This window comes from Phalacrocorax carbo, chromosome 8, assembly GCF_963921805.1.
Source record: "Phalacrocorax carbo chromosome 8, bPhaCar2.1, whole genome shotgun sequence".
In the NCBI taxonomy this organism is placed as follows: Eukaryota; Metazoa; Chordata; class Aves; order Suliformes; family Phalacrocoracidae; genus Phalacrocorax; species Phalacrocorax carbo.
Genome location: NC_087520.1, coordinates 9,207,068 through 9,225,309, shown reverse-complemented (window position 1 = coordinate 9,225,309; position 18,242 = coordinate 9,207,068). Strand labels below are relative to the sequence as shown.

The window sequence follows — 18,242 nt, the reverse complement described above, 5'->3', positions numbered from 1 at the left end:
ACTCTAAAAGGCAGATACTGACCACTCCTGGATACAGGCCACTTGGCTCATGGACCGCTGGTGTGATCCACACTTCCATACACTCATGTGCTTCAGTTAAGCTCTAGGGATAATACAGGAACTTATATCCATTGCTTGCTCTGATTTCTCTCTACATAACTCCAAATTTACCATAGCCATACTTGAGTTATTAAAATATCTTTTTATGGAGATGAGTATATGGCTTCAAGGCAAGAGGCACCTTTACAGGTCCCACCACTGATAAGAAATAAATGGGTCAACGAACAGACCATTCCAACAGACTTGTCTGTCTCTGCAGACAGATTAACATCAACGTGAAGCAGAACCGTTGTGCAAGGTGTAACACCTTTCAATGGCAGAGAGCTCAGCTTGATGTGGTTTGGTGAACATCATCTTTTAAAATTAGTGACAGGTTACTGCCTTTTGGGTATGACTTTCTTCAGACCTTGCTGAGCTTCTGCAGTAAGTTGGAAAGGAATTTCTTGATTTGCTGAGCTACCCAAATTCTGCTTATGCCTATGGTGTTACCGAGTCTCCAGTTTACTTTCTACTTAGACTAGCAGTCTCTTATGGTTATGTGTTATTGCTGAGAAAGCAGTTAAGAAGATCACAGAAAATAGTAACTAGGAACTTATGAGATATCACTGGAACAAGATGGACTTATTTTTAATGGTAGTTCTCCTGCTATGGTATGTTTCCACCAACCAGAAGGCTCAAGCATGAAATTGAACCTCCTTGAACACTGTGTTAGAGTTATTTTCTATCCCTTATCGTATCACACGGCACATTGTGGTATGTGCTATTTTTATCATTAATAGCTAGGATGTTAAGAACTGTTGATTGCTGGATTGATAGAAATGTTGCCTGAACCCTAGCATTGTTCAGTGTTTTGGAAGTTCTTATTAGGAACATCAATAGTTTGAGGTTTTATGGGAAATAAAACAATTTAAACAGTTTTAAAATTAAATTTGAAATCTAAATTGAGAAATCTGAATTTTAAAAGAATGTTGTAAGGGACTTTGCATTTCCTGCTCATACTAAGTGCTCCAAAAGAAAATCGGAAAGAGGTGGTAATTGATAATACCGGGATTTTCAGTAGAGTTCTGATTGTTGTGTTATGCTTTAATACCTCCAATATACCCTGTTATGTTTGATATTTAAATCCCTAAATGTAGCTGCTCATTTCACATGTCTATCATGACTATTTTGTCCTCCTACTTGAAACTAAAAAAATAAAATGGTTTACAACTGTTTTCATATCTGAAGGACATGAAGGTGTTTCAGAGTGGGCATACCCTGGATACAGAATGCATTGAATTGTGTTGAATGACGAAATCAACGGCAATCAGTGCCTGAGATGCCTCCATTTCATCTATATAGTAGAGATGGAAAAGCACAGCTAAGAGACTGGGAGGCAGCCGGAGGGCTGTCTGCTTCACTGCTGTAGCTCGTCCATGGGCACTCCACAGCAGTCCTCAGCTGCTGCCACACCTGACTAAAGCTATTGCAGCCACTAGCGTCTTTTTGCTATGCTTCCAGGGACCTGCAAAGATGCCCTTGATCGCACCCTCACCTGGACATTGGAACAGACTTAAGAAAAGAAGCTGAATCACAGTAGGTTCATACATCAGAAAGTAAATATTTCATCTGACTGTGAGACGTGATGGTGCTGCTTAACAATTGTGCTGCCTGCAGCGTGTACACACCGTTTGCATGCTATCAGTTTGCTCACCATGCAATGTCACTCCCAACGACTAATTTCAGTATCAAATCTTGTTTACTGAGGCCAATATTGTTTGTAGCCAAAGCCTGTTCCACGCAAACAATTTTTGTTACCAATTTGCTCGGTTAATCTCTCAGTTTACCTGGGGAATATCAGCTACAGCAGAATTACTCCTACTATCCTTATAGTCCTATAGGCCAGATCCAGTTTTGAATTTCCACCAAAATTATTTAAAACCAGAGGAATCTGGGTTTTTTAAAGGCCAGAGAAGCCAATAGAGCTACACTGAAGACCTGGATCTCAGACATTGCATGCTTAGCCAAGAGTTGGCCGGTTCACTGTTTTTTTGCTCCTCCAGGCTTGCTAAGGTGTCTGATTTTCAGAATTACATGAGCTGAAAACAGAAGATGTGCAGGAGAAAATTTAAACCACAACCGTTCTGCAAGATTTTTATGGTACAAAGTGTATATTTTCATGGGCTGTGTGTATTTAAGGTTCAAGAAAAGAGATCTGGTCAAAAGCACATTTGGCCGTAAGGGTATTTTACTCTCGGCCCATCACAGGGCCTCACACATCTGCAATAGCCCAGTATTTTCACTGAATTCCTACTTTAATATTGGACAAAGCCAATGTTCACATTGTCTCAGGTCCCGTCTGAGATGATTATCAAGGTGCATATGCCTGCCACCAGTGCAAGCAGTTTGATAAGAAAATCAATGTCACCATCAAGAAACAGAAGAAAAAAAAGAAGATTCTTGGCTTTCAAATGAGCTTTCTAATATGATGAAATAAGTCTTTTATGTTACATAAAAGATATGGAACCTCTACTGAATACTGTATTAGTTTCTTCAAAACTACTCTTGACTATAGCAAAGACTGGGAGGAGTGGATTGTACTGAAAGAAGGATTCAGTGAAAGAAGGGAAGCTAAAATATATTGACTAAATTACATGTCTGTTTCATTAAAAAAGCATAATTTTTATGGAAAAAAATCGTTCAGGAAGGATGAAAGAGTATAAAGCAACAGGCAGGCATTGCAACAGTATCGGTTACAATGTTGATTGCAATGTAGAGCCAAAGCAGGCTCTGGAAGCAAAAATGGCCACAGTAGAAAAGTCTAATAAAAAGGTAACAATTAGGAAATCTCATATTTATTGTAGTACATTCGTATTAGGAGGAATTCCTTCCTTCTTAAAGATATAAAAGAAAACATGGGTTGAATATTTTGCCGCATCCATAATGTTCTCTGATAAAAGAATGATTTGAGCTTTGTAATTTAAAGAAAATGGAAGTATCTGACATTTGCTGGGAAGACATTGCTCAGAAGTAATTTTTAGAAGTTCTTGAAAGATTAAAGAACAATAATAACCTAGGCAAAGATCTAGTAGAAGCAGAACTGGGCATGCACAGAAAGTGCAAAAAAGAAAAATATTAATATCGAATTCTGGAAGATTATATTAGTTATTCCAGCAAAAAGGAGCTATTTTTAGTACCAGACTCTACCACACATTTGTAGAGTTAGAAAGGCCATAGACACTAGACACAGAACAACCCACATTTTGCTTCAAGCAATATATCTAGATATCTAGACAGTATCACAACCCTGAATCATGCCGCAGAAGTCGGCAATAGATGGGAACTTTGTAAATCTCCAGAAAAACATTTGACAAGATGCTTCAGAACAGGCTGCCCAAAGACATGAAATCTCTGTCCTTGGCTTTCAAGCAGTGGCTAGTCAAAGCTACAGCCGACTTGTGCTGGTGTTGGCAATAGTCCCTCTCCGAGCGTTGATCTAATGCTGGCCCCATGCACGAATTCCAACTAAATGAATTTAAGAAGTTCCCTCTAACTGGTATTACCATGATTCTGTGATTTCACAATAGAAATGAGGCTCACTGTGGCAAACAATAGGAACTTAATCCCCCCTCAATGCCAATAATACGATTCGGATTAATTAGAAATTAATTTTAATGTACAGAGGTGTACTCATTTAGCACTAGGCACAGGTTTGTACCTTGTCACCATTGATTTTATTGCATAAAAAATCATTGAAACAGGTGTGTTGTAGACAGATGCCAAGCCTGGCTTCTTTGAGGGTGATATGTGTATTCTTAATAAATTTGCTGGAGATACACATCAGAAGACAGATGGTATTGCACATTCTGGCAAGCAAACAAGACTTGTTAATAAATACATGACAAGTTACGAAGAATGATCTATCTGCTTAGATATGTACTTATTTGGAAGGTAGTCTTCAAAACCGTAATTATACACACTTTAGATGAGGATTATAGCTTCATGACTGTTAAGGTATTCAGAATACACAAATACAGAAAGCAATAGAGAATACCGAAAGCAATGAGAAATGGTATGAACGATCACTCTAATTAACAGGAACACCAAAATGAAGATCTTCAGAAACAAATTCTTAGTCTGTTTACATTAGAGTCTTGTGGAAGAAACCACATCTTTCCAAGGCAGGATGGACACGTTGGATTCGGCGTAAAATAATCAAGGTAAAATGGAACTGCTGGACCAAGGAACAAAGCGCTGCTTTTGTTGCCGTGGGTAGCTGGACTGCTGCAAGTAACACAAAGTGTAGATAATGCAACAGAAGCAGCTGAAGCATTTTTTGGATGCTGTGATAAAAGGCTTTTCAGTCAAGTTTATTCCTTTGTTCTCCTGGAACAAGAGACTGAAAGCAACTTTCAAGACACACTGAAGTGCCATCTTTATAACTGAATATCAAAGATCTGAATGAAAGAGCCCAGGACAAGGCTGATTCATGCTATGTGACCTCTTGAGCATCTGACCAGTGTAGGAAGAATAGCGCTGATGTAAATGAAAAGGGAACTCTGTGCTCCTTTCATCGTTGCCTTTAAAAGCTGGACTAGTAATAGCCCATGCGTGCATGAAGATACAAAATTTAAAAATATTTAAGTGCCTGAACTTCCCAGGTGTTAGGTGCAACTCTCCCAAGCCCTGCAATACTTCTCAGAATGCCTGTATGGGGCAAAGTGCCTATTTTTGAAGAGGGAAAACTGTGACGTAGGGACATGGTGCACTCTCCGCAGGTCTGAGCCACCCCAAGATGAGCAGCCCTGATGGAGAAATCATGTAATGGTAATGGTACTGCATTGTCATGGCACCAGCCCAGAAGACAGTGGCCTATTCACCAAGTGTGGCATCAGCCTCAGGCGTCCATGCCACTCTTAGACTACAGCCAGCTTGAAATACAGGGAGAGCTGCTTGTTTCTGGCTGTCCCCATCCAGGTAGGAATGTGACATGCTGAAGACCGCAAGAACCTCTGCTTAGTGTCTGAAATACCAAACTATCTCTTTTCACTCCTGTCGGCTAACCTGAAGGATTTACAAAACACCACAAGCTGTTAGGCAAATGGGATATCGGTAACTCACCAGTTTAAGCGTTTTGTTAAGTAACCACATTTGAAACTCTGCCCTAGACACCTCTCCAAAGGGATTAATTTGTCTGCTTCTTCTGCAGCACTGCAGTACTGCAAGTTTACTGGCATCCTGAGAGTATCACATAGTGTCCTCACTGTCAGTTATTCTGGTAAGGATCAAACTTGTTGAAATAGTTAAAATGATTACTCCTATGTGCTCGTTCACTCCCATGCACAGGAGGTATAAAATCAGACCCTGGAAATGAAGAATTTTTGCCTGTGGAATGGATTTGCATGTTATAATAAAGGCAGTTCTGACGTATTTTAGTAGAGATGGGGGCTGAATACATGTGCCTGTTGTCAGGGCTTTGCTTTATGTTAAGACAGCACTGCACTGTGCACTGTGTAATGAATTCCAGAAAACACAGCCTCTTATTGTTGTCAGTTGCTGGGGGCTCATTCTCCTAATGAGATATGTAAATATCTTTCATTAACATTAACAGCGATTGTGTGCTTGGCCCCTGAGGAGAACAGTGCTTTCTGTCTAGCTACGGCTGTTACGATGAAAATGCTGTTACAGTTATTGCAAAAATTTGCCTTTATGGTGTTGGTTGTCTGGACAGCTTTTGGTATCATTTACAGAATTATTCCTGTACCCCTTTGACCTGTTTATTTCCTTGCTTTGGAGTGCTACAATAAACACTTAAACATCTTTTCATACCCACAGCGTCAATATGCAGAGAAATGGACTGGATGCTAAACTCTGTTAAATACAGGCTACACATCAAACACAGGCAAAACTGGGCTTAACACATAAGTGCATGTTTTCCTTTAGGCTACCCAGTTCAAATCAGTGGGACTTCTCAAGCTGTTATGCAGTTCAGTAGTCGTTTTACTGACTTTATGCACAGGCTGTTGTTACTGACTGACCAGGGACCAGAGAGGTGGGTACTGTACAGTCTTGAACTCCGAGTACAGTAAGCCACTGGACAGGTTGGTAAAGGGTTCTTTAAGAAACTCATTAAAAACTCTTATAGCAAACATCCACAGAGGTTTCCCTTGAAAAATACATACTTTAAAAGCCCAGACAGTTGCTGGCCCCATCTATATGGTGTAGTACACATGCCTAGGGATACTCCCCATCACTGCAGCCAGCTGACAGAGAATGGCAATGTCCTTACCACTCTTACCTGAACCTCCAGAGCAGGGGGACCATATGCAAAGTGCCCACTGGCAGTGGTGACAGCCTGTGCTAACCCCTGCCAGCCCCACAAGTTATCTGAGAGAGTCCTCGCAGAGCAGAGCCAAACCTGTGCCAGGGCCTGCACTAGAGAACGAGCACTACAGATCATCGATTTCAATGCCTGCGCAGTCGCTCCAGTCCTGGTTCACTCCTGGGCATGGGCATAGCCTGCATGCCGGGCAGGTATCATAATTTTCCCTTCACTAGCTTTGGACAAAATTGCTTAGGGTTCACTTTGTTCTCAGCACAAAAAAAGATGGTGCCTGCACGGGCTGCCCCAAGCTTTCCTCTCCAGAACTGCAATGACCTGACCACGCGGAGGTCTCACCAGCACGGTCTAATTTTGGGGAAGATTACTGAGGAGCCTGAGGATCAGTTCTGGGAGTATTTCACCAGGAAAACTGTTTTCTCCCAATTTCGTATGAAATCCTTCTATTCATGTAACAACCTGATTTTGACAGCTTGTGTCAGGAAAAAATCAGCGTTTCATGGCAAATCAGTCCTATAATTACAGATATCTGTATAGCTGTCCCTCAAATGTGTGTAAGACCCTAAAGTTACATGTGTGTTTACATATACATGTCTACACATATATTATATGTGCATGTTTAACATACATAATATATAACATAAAGTAGGTAATATACCAAACCCTCATCTTGCCTAAGTGACCTTTAGGGAGACTAGGGGAAAAACTTTCCAGCGGCACTCACACACATAGTGTATGAAATCTATGTCCCACTGAAAGTCACAGAGTCAGATTTTCCAAACTATTTCAGTGTCTAAAGATGCTGGCAGACACCTACTGCAATTCCGCAAAAGTATCTAAGCGAAGTGCATGCTGAATTAATCTCAAGTCCACCAAGACTCAGAAAGCACCAAAGAAAACTAGTTGTGAAGATTTCTCTAAATACCTACAGCAGAATCACTTAGATGCTTTTGAATATTTAACCCAGAATTAAGTGGAATAGTTATAATGGAATTGAAAATCTTAAAGTCATGGCATTTGAAAGATAGTTTGGATAGCAAACAGAGACTCAAACCAAATATAGACAGAGTACGCAGCAATAAATATTATCCTATTTAAATACAGAGGTAAGAAAAACACAGATTTTAAAATAAAAGAAAAAAACCTTTTTGTTGGGGTATTTGAGAGAAATAACTTGCAAGTAAAAATGACTGTTAACCCCTAAAGCTGGTATACAATCTCAACTAGGTTATGATAAAATACAAGGGCACATCATACTTCACTTTTCTTGTTGTGTTCAGTTTTAACTTAATTTTCTGCAACTGAGTGAGATCAGATGGTCTGAAGTTGCCAGTGCTGGATGGCAAGGCAGCATGATCCCCAGATCTGCTCTGCATACAGTAACAGTGCCTAAACATAATGGATTAACAGCATGTTCGGTGACTGTTGGAAAACAAGCAGTATTATTTACAACCGTAATGAGGCTCAGCAAACATCCAGCTAAATAGAAGGAGGAAATAATTCTTACTTCACTAGAACACTTCACACAATGGGGTGTGCAGATTGACTTTTAATTTTCTTCATATTTAGCAAATCAGAGAAATGCAAGCTTAGGGAAATAATGCCTAGTCTGAGCACAGATCTCATCATCGCATCCCTTCTGAAGCTAACTCCGAAGACTAGACATGTTACACGTGGCAGCTGAATTTATTTTAAAATGCCAGACTGGTCTCCTACCAGCCATCAGCCTCCTGCCCTGAAGAAAAGAATAAGAGAGTGAAGATCTGTGGATGACTTTTTTCACAGATGTAGTTAGAGTACACCTGTGATCTTTGCAATACGCCACTCCAGGTCACCCCTGTTCTCAGTTGAACTCCCAGGTACAAGCTCACGCATCACTTATAACAGCCCATGCAAAGTTCCTACAACAAAACTAGGCCCTTTCCATAAAATACAAGGTAGTCTTCCTCCTCCATGCGCACCAAATGTCCACTGACCAGAAGCTCTAAATGACCTGTTTGACCATTCTGCGATTTTCAGTGAATGGTGCTGTAGTAAAGACCAGAAATTTTAATAAAATTTAGCAGAGATCATCCTTCCCTCCATTAGCATCCTTCCCTTCCTTTAACAAATTTCATTTCCCTTCATTACTATGAGAGAGAAAATGGCTGACGTACCCCATGGCGATGTTCATAGTAAGCCAACTTGGATTTGGTTAAGACAAAGAAGCGCACTTTAAAGTTGGAAGGTGAAGTCCTTCTCTTCTGCTGGGATTTTTTGATCAGCAGTTCCTCCAGGAGCACACAGTTATTCATGGCTGAGCCAAAGATGGTTCCCTCCCAGGACATGGGATGTCTGCCCTATGCGCTGAGTGCCCGTCCAAGAAAGAGACACAAGAAGGAAGACAGTTAATTTAAAAAAAAAAAAAAAGTAAAAAAAAAAGTGTTCAAAAGGCAGCGTAGGTGCTTTGAGCTTTATCTTCCCATCTACAGCAAAGCTTCCTTTCTGTCAAACCATAACCACATCCTCCCTGAAGTCATAAAATGAACAGCACATGTTGAAATATACGCTAAGGTAAATGTTGTGGAAAAAATAACACTTGAGGGACATTCAGTAGATGTGAGTCAATGATTAAGGATTAATTAAAAAGAGGTGTGGCATGATTAAGCATCTGTCTCCTACTCACCCATTTAGTAAATACAGCTATAAATGCATACACTGAACATGGATGTATAGGATGAGTGTCTCTCCTGTACCGTTAGAAGGTCATGCATCCATATTTCTTTTTCGAAGGAATCGTGCCTTCCCATTTACAGTATTTAACAGCTGATGTGTGCGTCTCAGAGATTTCATACAACTTATTTTGAGGAATCTTCCCACATAACATGGAAATTCCTACTATGTAGGCAAAGAAAATTATATCTGGGATATACCTGTATAAGGAATGATAAATATTTGTAGTCATTAGATACTTAATCAGAAAACAAATGGTTACAATAACTGATAACAAATTAATTATCCTTAGTTACTATTTACTGATTACTGACTGCTTCAGGTGCAGTCTAATGAGTCTGTGGCTGGATGTTCTGGGAGGCACAGGCACAACATGCCCTCTGTGGATGCAATCAAGACCAGTGTAATCAGCAGTGAAGCGAGCACAAATGTCAAACCAAGCACAACTGGTTTCCTCAGGACTTCAGGGCACCATTCAGGGGCAGTCTGCACCAGGCTAAATATAGAAAAATGATAAAATTAATATGTTACCTAATGCACTCAGTACAACAACATTACATTTTAAAACAAATGCAATTTATTTTTGTCTGCTCTTCCAATTTTAATATTTTATTTTTTTACCAGCAATGTGCAAGTGTATTGCTGATGCTATTGAGGATTGGAGAGATGGAGTCTGGCAGGATATGGGGAAACTGCAAGATAAGTATTTTCATTAGTAAGGTATTTCCAAAAATTATTTCAATCAAAATAATTTACCAGTGCTGACTTTTGGCTTTAGTTCAATGTAGCATTAGGGTATAAGGAGATAGCTCCCTATCGCTCTTATATTTTGAGAGTTGTTTTCAAGCTCCAAAGAAGATACTTTGTTAAATTCAGTTCATGAGAAAACAAAAACTGAACAAATATCAGAATTGCAAACTCTGTTTAAATGAAGACTTGGATTTTATAGGGCAGTTCACAGGCAGACTTGGGAACCATATTTCTCAACAGAATGTATCCATTATCCTTCCCAGAAAAAGAGCTGGCATATCCCTTCCTTGCTGTTTCATGTTGCATTGTTTAGGCAGCATGTTCCAGGGATTCCTCACCAATTTTGTTCAATGCTAATTGAGAACATGCCTTTGCCGTAAAAATACAATTTAAAGATAGCACTTGACGTACAGATATGTAAGAGAATTTGCTAAAGGCAATGCAGCATCATGGAATGGAAATAAGGGCAAACAGAAGCTGTTGTGCAGTTGATCCCTATATCTATCTCTGTGTGGTGGTCTTGCCAGCGATGAGATGCAGCATATATTGAAACATTCTTCATGTGCAAGTCTAGCAAAGCTGTGTTTCATTTCTTGGCAGAGTGACTGAGTTCCAAGGAACCCTTGTGGTTGAACAAGAAAGATGACACAAGTCTGTGATCTCCCAAAAAATTGTCACTGCTGCCAAGGGGGATTTCACATCTATTTGTAGACTAGGATCAATACTTAGGCCAAATTTCCCAATTCTTCTACAAAACAGTTTGCCTCATGCAATGCAAATATTTAAAAAATGCAGAGTCTGCTGTGAGTTTTCTAAAATTGTGCTCTGCATAAACAGCAGCTATTTGGATACTTCCAGATCTGTTTAGGTGCTTGCACCTGTAAAATATAGGACTTGAGAATTTGCTGGTTTAAATTAGGCTCAAAGATCCTTTCTTGTAATTAATAAACCAAAAAAAAAAGGACAGTAGAGTGCCCTGACAAACTGTATGGAGTTCGCTCTGCTAGTAACAGTGAATCCCCTGAAAAAGCTGCTGATCTTAGTAGCATTTTGCTTGATTTGTGTCAGTACAGATGAATTTATAATCACAGTTTGTAATGTCACTGCATTTTTAGCTATGAACACTTACTTAGGACTATGTTATTCTTTCCAGTATCTTCTTTGCACTAACTACAAAGTTAAGAACATTCTGAAAAGTCTTTGTAGCTTGGGCCAAGGTGGTTTGCATTCTGTTGGCAGAGATGTTCATGTCATCTTCTCAGAAAATTGAGTATAAATAGAAATGCAAAGGTGAGACATTGCAGCTCTGTAGAAAATGCAAGGCATACGGGACAGCAAAGAGATGAGACACCGAAACGTAGACCTCTGAGTGGAGCAATGATGCTAGAGATGAGAGGATGTGGGGGGAGAAGAGAGGCAGCAAGGCTGGAAAGTAGTGGGGGGACAGCAAAGAAATTATTTGAATGTAGTGACTGGCAGCTTGATTTCCTCATGAGATAAGAGATGAGTTAGCGGAGGGACATGAAGAGGGGAGCGATTTAATCAAATGTTCAGATAGGGGGCTTGGCAACTGCACTTCATTTGGTGTAAACATGGTGTGATGGTGATGCGTTGTAGGAGGTCTAACGGGAAGATGTTGTGAGGGTCAAGACATGAGCCAAGAAACAAGGAGCAAGCAAGATTTGGCTCTGCACGTGGGAGAACTACACAGGCTGAGCTGCCGTGGAAGAGAGGGTACAGACTTGATACAACACATGTAGAAAAACACGCATAAGAAAATAATCACAGTTTTTGGCCTGGAGTGATAGAGAATCTGGTAGTTATATTAGAACTAGTGGGATTTAGCAGGCAAGATCAGCCATTCTGGCTTTCTCATGGTGAGTTCAAACTGAGGATGGGCCAGCTAAGATCTTAGACAGGGAAAAAAATAAGAATGACTGGAAGGGAGGAAACAAGTCAACACAGCCAGATTTGGGTGCCATTGATATAAACGCAGGAGCTGGTTTCAGTGAGAGCTGCTAACTATTTCCATTTTGCAATATCTCTATCAGCTGGTAACTCTTCACTGTTGAACTGGAGAGGAAGGTAGGGACTGATGTATTTTTGTATCTACCCTTGCCACAGATCTACCCTTTCATATTCCTTTTCACTTTAATCCCAAACCCCACAGGTAGAAAACAAATATTTCAGTGTAGCAAGCCAAAACAAGAATATTAATGCTCTCTAATGAATATATAGCCAGGTTGACATGTATATACAAAAGCATATGGTCTAAGAGTTGTATTTATATTTAATTATACATTTATGAGACAGTAACCTGCTTATGCATATTTCAATTTTATTTCATTTCTGAGATCATGATTTCCTATCCAATTTTTAAATAAAATTATTTGTTGCTTTGAAGACATGACCTGTAGACATAAATCATGTGTCATCACCCACCTGGGTGACTAACTTTTTAAGAAAGGCCTCAGTCACTTAAAGGCTTCAGGACCCTTCTACAGCAGAGCAGGAGATACTGATACATGTATAAATAGATATAGTTAGGTAGAAATACCCACTTGTCTAGGGCCAAATTGGCCGCAGACCTGGAAGACGTGAGGACAAGTCTGTAGAGCTCTACACACAAACTACATAGCCTTCCTGAAAGGGCTTCTTGGGTGAGCTGGAATATCCCACTAACACAGGTATCTCATTTCTGGAATCCGACCTCATATGACGGTGCAGTGATACACTGAACATATGAACACAGCCCTTTTGTTCAAGGCTTTTGGCCCCTATACATTGCATGGTTCAGAAATTCTGTATCTTTCATAGAAAGAAATGAAATATAACTGTCCTAAGTATCTTAAAACCATTGTAATCCCTTAAATGAGGAGATAAAGCCTGATTAATTTTTAAGGTATTCTACATCTTCTCTGCTTAAGTGCTTTTATAAAGCCTGCTACCATGTATCCTTTGACACTTTTCCATCCATGTGTGGGAAAATCTGAAATCTTAATGTTTCAGATTTAAGTTTGAGCTGCTGTGTGCCCTAAATACTCCCCTGTGCTGGGCAAGTTGAGGTTACAGATAAAGTTGTTCTTATCAGCTGTGGCCTCAGTGGGCTCCTTTTTTTTCTTTTAATCACCTTTGTTCTTCCCTTGCTACTTCATGAAAACTGCTCTATTTCTGCTCTGAAAAATGTTGTTTTAGGGATTGGATTTTTTTCTTAGGGGATTTACCCAGATTATGCAGTTCACACTTTTATTACTGCAGACTGTGGAAATCTCCCCACCCGCACATCCTGCTCTGATACCAATGCTTATGTCCTGAAGGCGGCAGAGAAATTTAAAAAGTTAAATATAGATAGTTTTTGTAAAAAAACCAGACTGAAAGACTGCAACTATATCTCCACTCTCATAAAATTACTTGTATTCTTCTATAATGTGTAATATTTGAGCCAGGTTTACTGCTTGGGTGCCAGCTCTTCCTTTTCACCAGCTGTTCAATATGATGATTATCATTCAAGCTTCCAGAATTCAACCCATTTTGCTACTCAGCTTTTTTAGAGCATGAGAAACTCTATTTAGGTTACTCAGCTGTCTTGCTTCTTTGGCATTTTATTATTACCCCAATAAACATGTCTCCAGTAGACCCAAAGAACAAGACCTAAAGCTGCAGAAAAAGGGAAGAATTAGGCCAGTCTTTGTGAGCCAGATGCATCCAGCTTTCCTCTAGGTCTTACAACTGCACCTTTGAATCCACTCACACTGCTCCCACTGACCAAGGGAGTTACTCTTGTAGAACCAGAGCAAGATTCTCCTGTGAACTGTTTGGGAGCCCTGGGAAAGTAGATGCCTTGTTCTGAGCATCTGCTAGGGGGATGTAGTGAATTATCCATGATTTGAATGCCTGAGGCAAATCACTCTCAGACTTACTGACATTGGCAGTAACATAGAGAACATGTTTCATACTCATGAACTTCCACAGGGTTAGGACAGGCTCTTCTGTGATGAAGGTACAAATAATCCTTTGCTCAGCTGTTCTCTGTAAGGCAAAAATGCAGAAAGGAAAACCCAGTTTCACTGGGTCATACCCAAACTGGGAATTTGTTCCAGCTCCTTTAATTAATGCCTGCCTATCGTGGTTACCATTTCCTTCTGAAGACAAAGGCATGACTTACACTGCTGGCAAAACTGCAGTGCTGCAAATCCCACAGTTTATTCTGGCAATATCACATGTTTGCAGCTACCCAGGTTACTGATGGCTGGATAGGCGTTATTTCTTCATGCCATGCAAACATGTTTTTTGAGGCATGTTCATTTACAAGTTAGAATAGGCAGTTGCAGTCACCACAGACATGTGACCGAGTAAAGACCCAGCATTAATGTCTGGCTTAATAATCAGGTAATGGAGGTTGCTTCCAGAAACATTAAGACTATGAGCATAGGAAAAAGTGGTGGCTGATTCTGTCAACATGTGCCTGGATTTTCAGCCATGCCAATTTGTTAATGAGAGATAGTGAGATATCTGTTTTATTGCTAAATAACCATCCAGGCTCTGTGCTGAGATTTGAACCTGTTCCAATACCTGTGACAACAGGCTGTACAGCAAAAAGCAGTGCAACTGTCATGTGCACTGAAGATTGGTGTGCCCCAATTATTACATGACAGGAACATTAAACTTCTTTCCTACATTAGTAGGTGCACCAATAGACTGCAGCTGGTATTTTAGTCTGAGGAGTCAGAAAGAAAAGGCAGTACAGCACTGCGCTGCAAATTCATTAATTCCCAAAGCCACAGCAGGAAACAGGGAGATGGGAATTAACCACAGAAGATGGAGACATAAAGCTTGCTTAAGTCCCCTTCACACCCAACAGCCTCCTTTTCTCTTCCGCTCCTCCCTGGTATAACCTGCAACAAAGCCTATAACAATCACCAAAAAAGGAAATTCCTGAGCCATTGCTTAACTAGGCTGTAAGATGTAATGCTCAACCTAAACCCAACAAGAACCTAGAACTGAGTTTCATTTTGGGGCTATTTTTCAGACAGTGTGGGGAAAAAACCCCACTTTTATTTGCTGTTTAGAATGCAATAGCAATAAAAAAATGGAAGAAATACGTTCTAGCACAGAAGAGAGCAGCGCTGTTCTAAGACCATGCACGAAATTGGGGTTTGTATTTAGTGTGTTTGTACAATGCCTGGATTCAAATTCTACTAAAATAACTTAGCATACTGCAATGGCACACACTCTGCATACTGCTGCTGAATTAACAGAAGTGGAATGCCTGATAATGAAACATGCCAATTTGCCTAAAAGTAGTTATGAAGAAAAACAAAGTAAACTTAACTAAAGCAATACAATAAGATGTTGTGTCTTTGAGGCAGAGAACTGATTCTTCACCTGCTGACGGGGTGTCCAGGTTCATTCCGCAATTTGGAGATGCTGTAGTGATTGTGTTGTATTACCAGTGGTGGGCTTGTACTGGATAGCATTCTTATTCTATTTATAAAGAGCTGAAATGTAGCAAAAAGCTATTTGTAGAGTGCTACACATGACACTCACCATTGTTCTTAATTTCTCATTTGGAACCACTGTAAACAGAAATGTTAGCAGCTCCTCATAGGCTGGAAAGGGTCATCATGGGTCTTCTGAGAATCAGCCATGCTACCAATAATGAGACTGAAACCCTTTTTTCTTCTTCCATTAGTTGATGTTATATCCCGCCTGTCTTGGCAACTACATACAGACTGGGAAAACAACTCATGAAGATCACAGAGATCATGTGAAAAACAAGTGCTTGGCCCCCCACTACCTTCTACTCTTTGAAGTCACAGCATTTTACATCCTTGCTGCACAGTTCACTGAGTGCAAGGCAGTAGAGAATCAAGCTCAGCTTCTGTTAAAAGAATGTGAAATCAAAGTCTGGAAAGTCCAATAAAACCAAAGGTGTGTTAGTGCCTCCTACTACATGGGGTTTCTCGTTCACCTCTGGAGGTGGTGCTTTTTATTCCTCCCTGTCTTTCAGGATATGATGTAACAAGATGATATGAGAAAACTAAGAGCTTGCTGCCACAGAAACAAGGAGAACCTTTCCCCTCACCATCTCCCCGACCTCCTCCCTCCCTTCCTTGTGCTCTCCTCTCTCAGAAGAGATGCTCACAGGATAGATGAGCTGACTTAACTCACTAGAAGAGCAGAAAACATAATCCAGAAAAATTACAGTCATGTTTCCTGTGGGGTTTGGAGTTGCATCAGTTTACTTTGCAATTCAATGCCTGACGGTGATAGTACAAAGTACTGAGAAGGATGACTGCACAGCCAGAAGTGGAGGCATGGAGAAGCAGTGAAGGAAGAAAGGAGAGTGGGACCAGGAAGAAGGAGTGGGGGAGGGGGGTGAAGGAATGAGACCTCCATTTCCAAAGCAGAAAACTTTTTAGTTGCAGCATGGAACTCCACCCTTGCCTGTATTTGAAAACCATGCTCTCGGTTCCACATTGATGTGCCTTGAGGTCTGCATCTCCATCCTGGAGCACTTCCGTTTCTGCAAAATGATTATTTGTATGCATTGAAGTCCTACTTAGAAACAACCACCATGTTAAAAAAAAAGAGAAAAAACTGAAAGATAAGCCACCTTGGATCCCCCTGGCTGATAGTCATGATTTTCTGCTCCAAACTGTTTAGATTCTCAAGTGACAAGATCACCAGCTGATGCAAGGAGCAATGTGGTAAAGTATTTTGATTTTATGAATGAAGATTAGAAGTCTCTTAAATCTTCCTACTGATCCCAAAGGATCTTGTGGCTTAATATTGAGCATTTGAATGACTGGTTCATGCCAAACAGCAAGGCTGTGGCACGGGAGACTACCAGAGTCCCAGTTCAATGTCTACACCAAAGCACTCCACTCTGCGGAGACCGTGAGTTCCGTAGCCATGGTAGGAAAGCTGTGACTGGTGGCAATTTTTTGAACTTCTAAATTCTTTAACTTGTTTTTTTCAGTCTTTTGTCAAAATAATTAAAGCATACAACATTTATTTTAGAATCAAATTACCTTTTGTGCCTTCCAGTTTTCTTGCTAACAGATTGTGTACTAGCACAGCTCCTAGTTTTGAAGGGATGGTTAGCCCGAGTCCAGTGCTGAAACACTGAAACACAACATGGGCAAGCCATGTTATCCTGTTGTGTTTCTTCTGCGTTGTGCTGCTCATTAGGATATTTCTGCACAAAGAATAATAGCTTTCTGTACGCAGGCTCCTGAGCCTGAGCAAGGCATTCACAGTTGTGACGTTTCAGTCCGTATGGATGTATTTCTGAAAAGAACACCAGACTAATTCACATCTTGGGGCACCACAAAATCCTTAATGGAAGGACCTTTGTCTCACTTTTTAAGTAGATGTAATGGCATCAAGGGAAGAAAATGTGAAGACCCTGCTTCAGATATCAGATGGCATCAGACCTGTCAGTCTAGAGTCTATTGACAAACACAGATTGTCCCCGATCAATTTACTGTCAGTTTTCCCTAAATCAAAGTTGTAAGCCATTACCAAATGGCAAGAATACCCTCCTTTGGACAATATGCATAAATTGAGGCCTAGTTGCTTAAAAAAAAAATAAAAATCCTTGAGCCTATATTTGAAAACATAATATAGGCCATACCCATATATATGTAGATAAATACTAAACTATAATCACACTGATTACATCAATCTGTGTGAGTACAGAGAAAAGGACATTTATCTAAGACTCAGTAATGAAGAGTTATGAGACTGAGAAACAATGTAATAATTAATCAGCAACATAATGTAAAATGTGTAAATACTGTACAGCACTGCCAGAGAACAATGGCATAAAACTTTATAATGGTAGAGATTTCAACAAGTTCACTGAAGGTCCTTCCTATGCGACAGACACTTGCTATGTCATCTGAGAACAAATGTCTCAAAGGGGATCGTTTCCTCCCAAAAAACCACTTTGCTTACAAATGAAAATAGATCAGCCTATTTTGCAGCCAGGGTTGCACTTGTCAATTGTACTGTTGTCTGGGTTGGAATATTTAAACGTATGTTCAGATATTCAGTAAAATGTCAGCTGTAAATTTTTTTCAGATTTTCTAGTCAAATAAAACCAACTATCCTGGAGTTTCTTTGCATTGTTTTAGAAATAATTAAGAGAATCCAAGGTAATTATCATTCAATCGAAACTGTTTTTTGGTGAAATGATCAATCTTGAAAAGTGAATCTGTAAATGACACTGAACGTGCACACAACGGCTCCCTGTCAGACAAAGGCCATTGCTGCCATCTGCTGAGGAAGAAAGAAAATGGGTCATAAACGGCCAGGCTTCAAAAAATCCTTTCCTTTTGGCCATTTCTGGGAGAAATCCCTGCAGAGACGATGACAGCAAGCCCAGCTCTCCATG

General features: G+C 40.2%; 1 protein-coding gene across 2 annotated transcripts in view; it reads right to left on the bottom strand.

The window, feature by feature from the left end:
• The window catches only part of ITK (IL2 inducible T cell kinase), a 33,576-nt gene extending 24,582 nt beyond the window's left edge, over positions 1-8,994 (bottom strand). For both annotated transcript variants that reach the window (XM_009512032.2, XM_009512031.2), the window contains exon 1: positions 8,536-8,994. In XM_009512032.2, the coding sequence (XP_009510327.2) occupies positions 8,536-8,706 (171 nt within the window). In that variant the 5' untranslated portion in view covers positions 8,707-8,994. The remainder of the gene's footprint in view (positions 1-8,535) is intronic.
• Between the last annotated feature and the right edge of the window lie 9,248 nt (positions 8,995-18,242).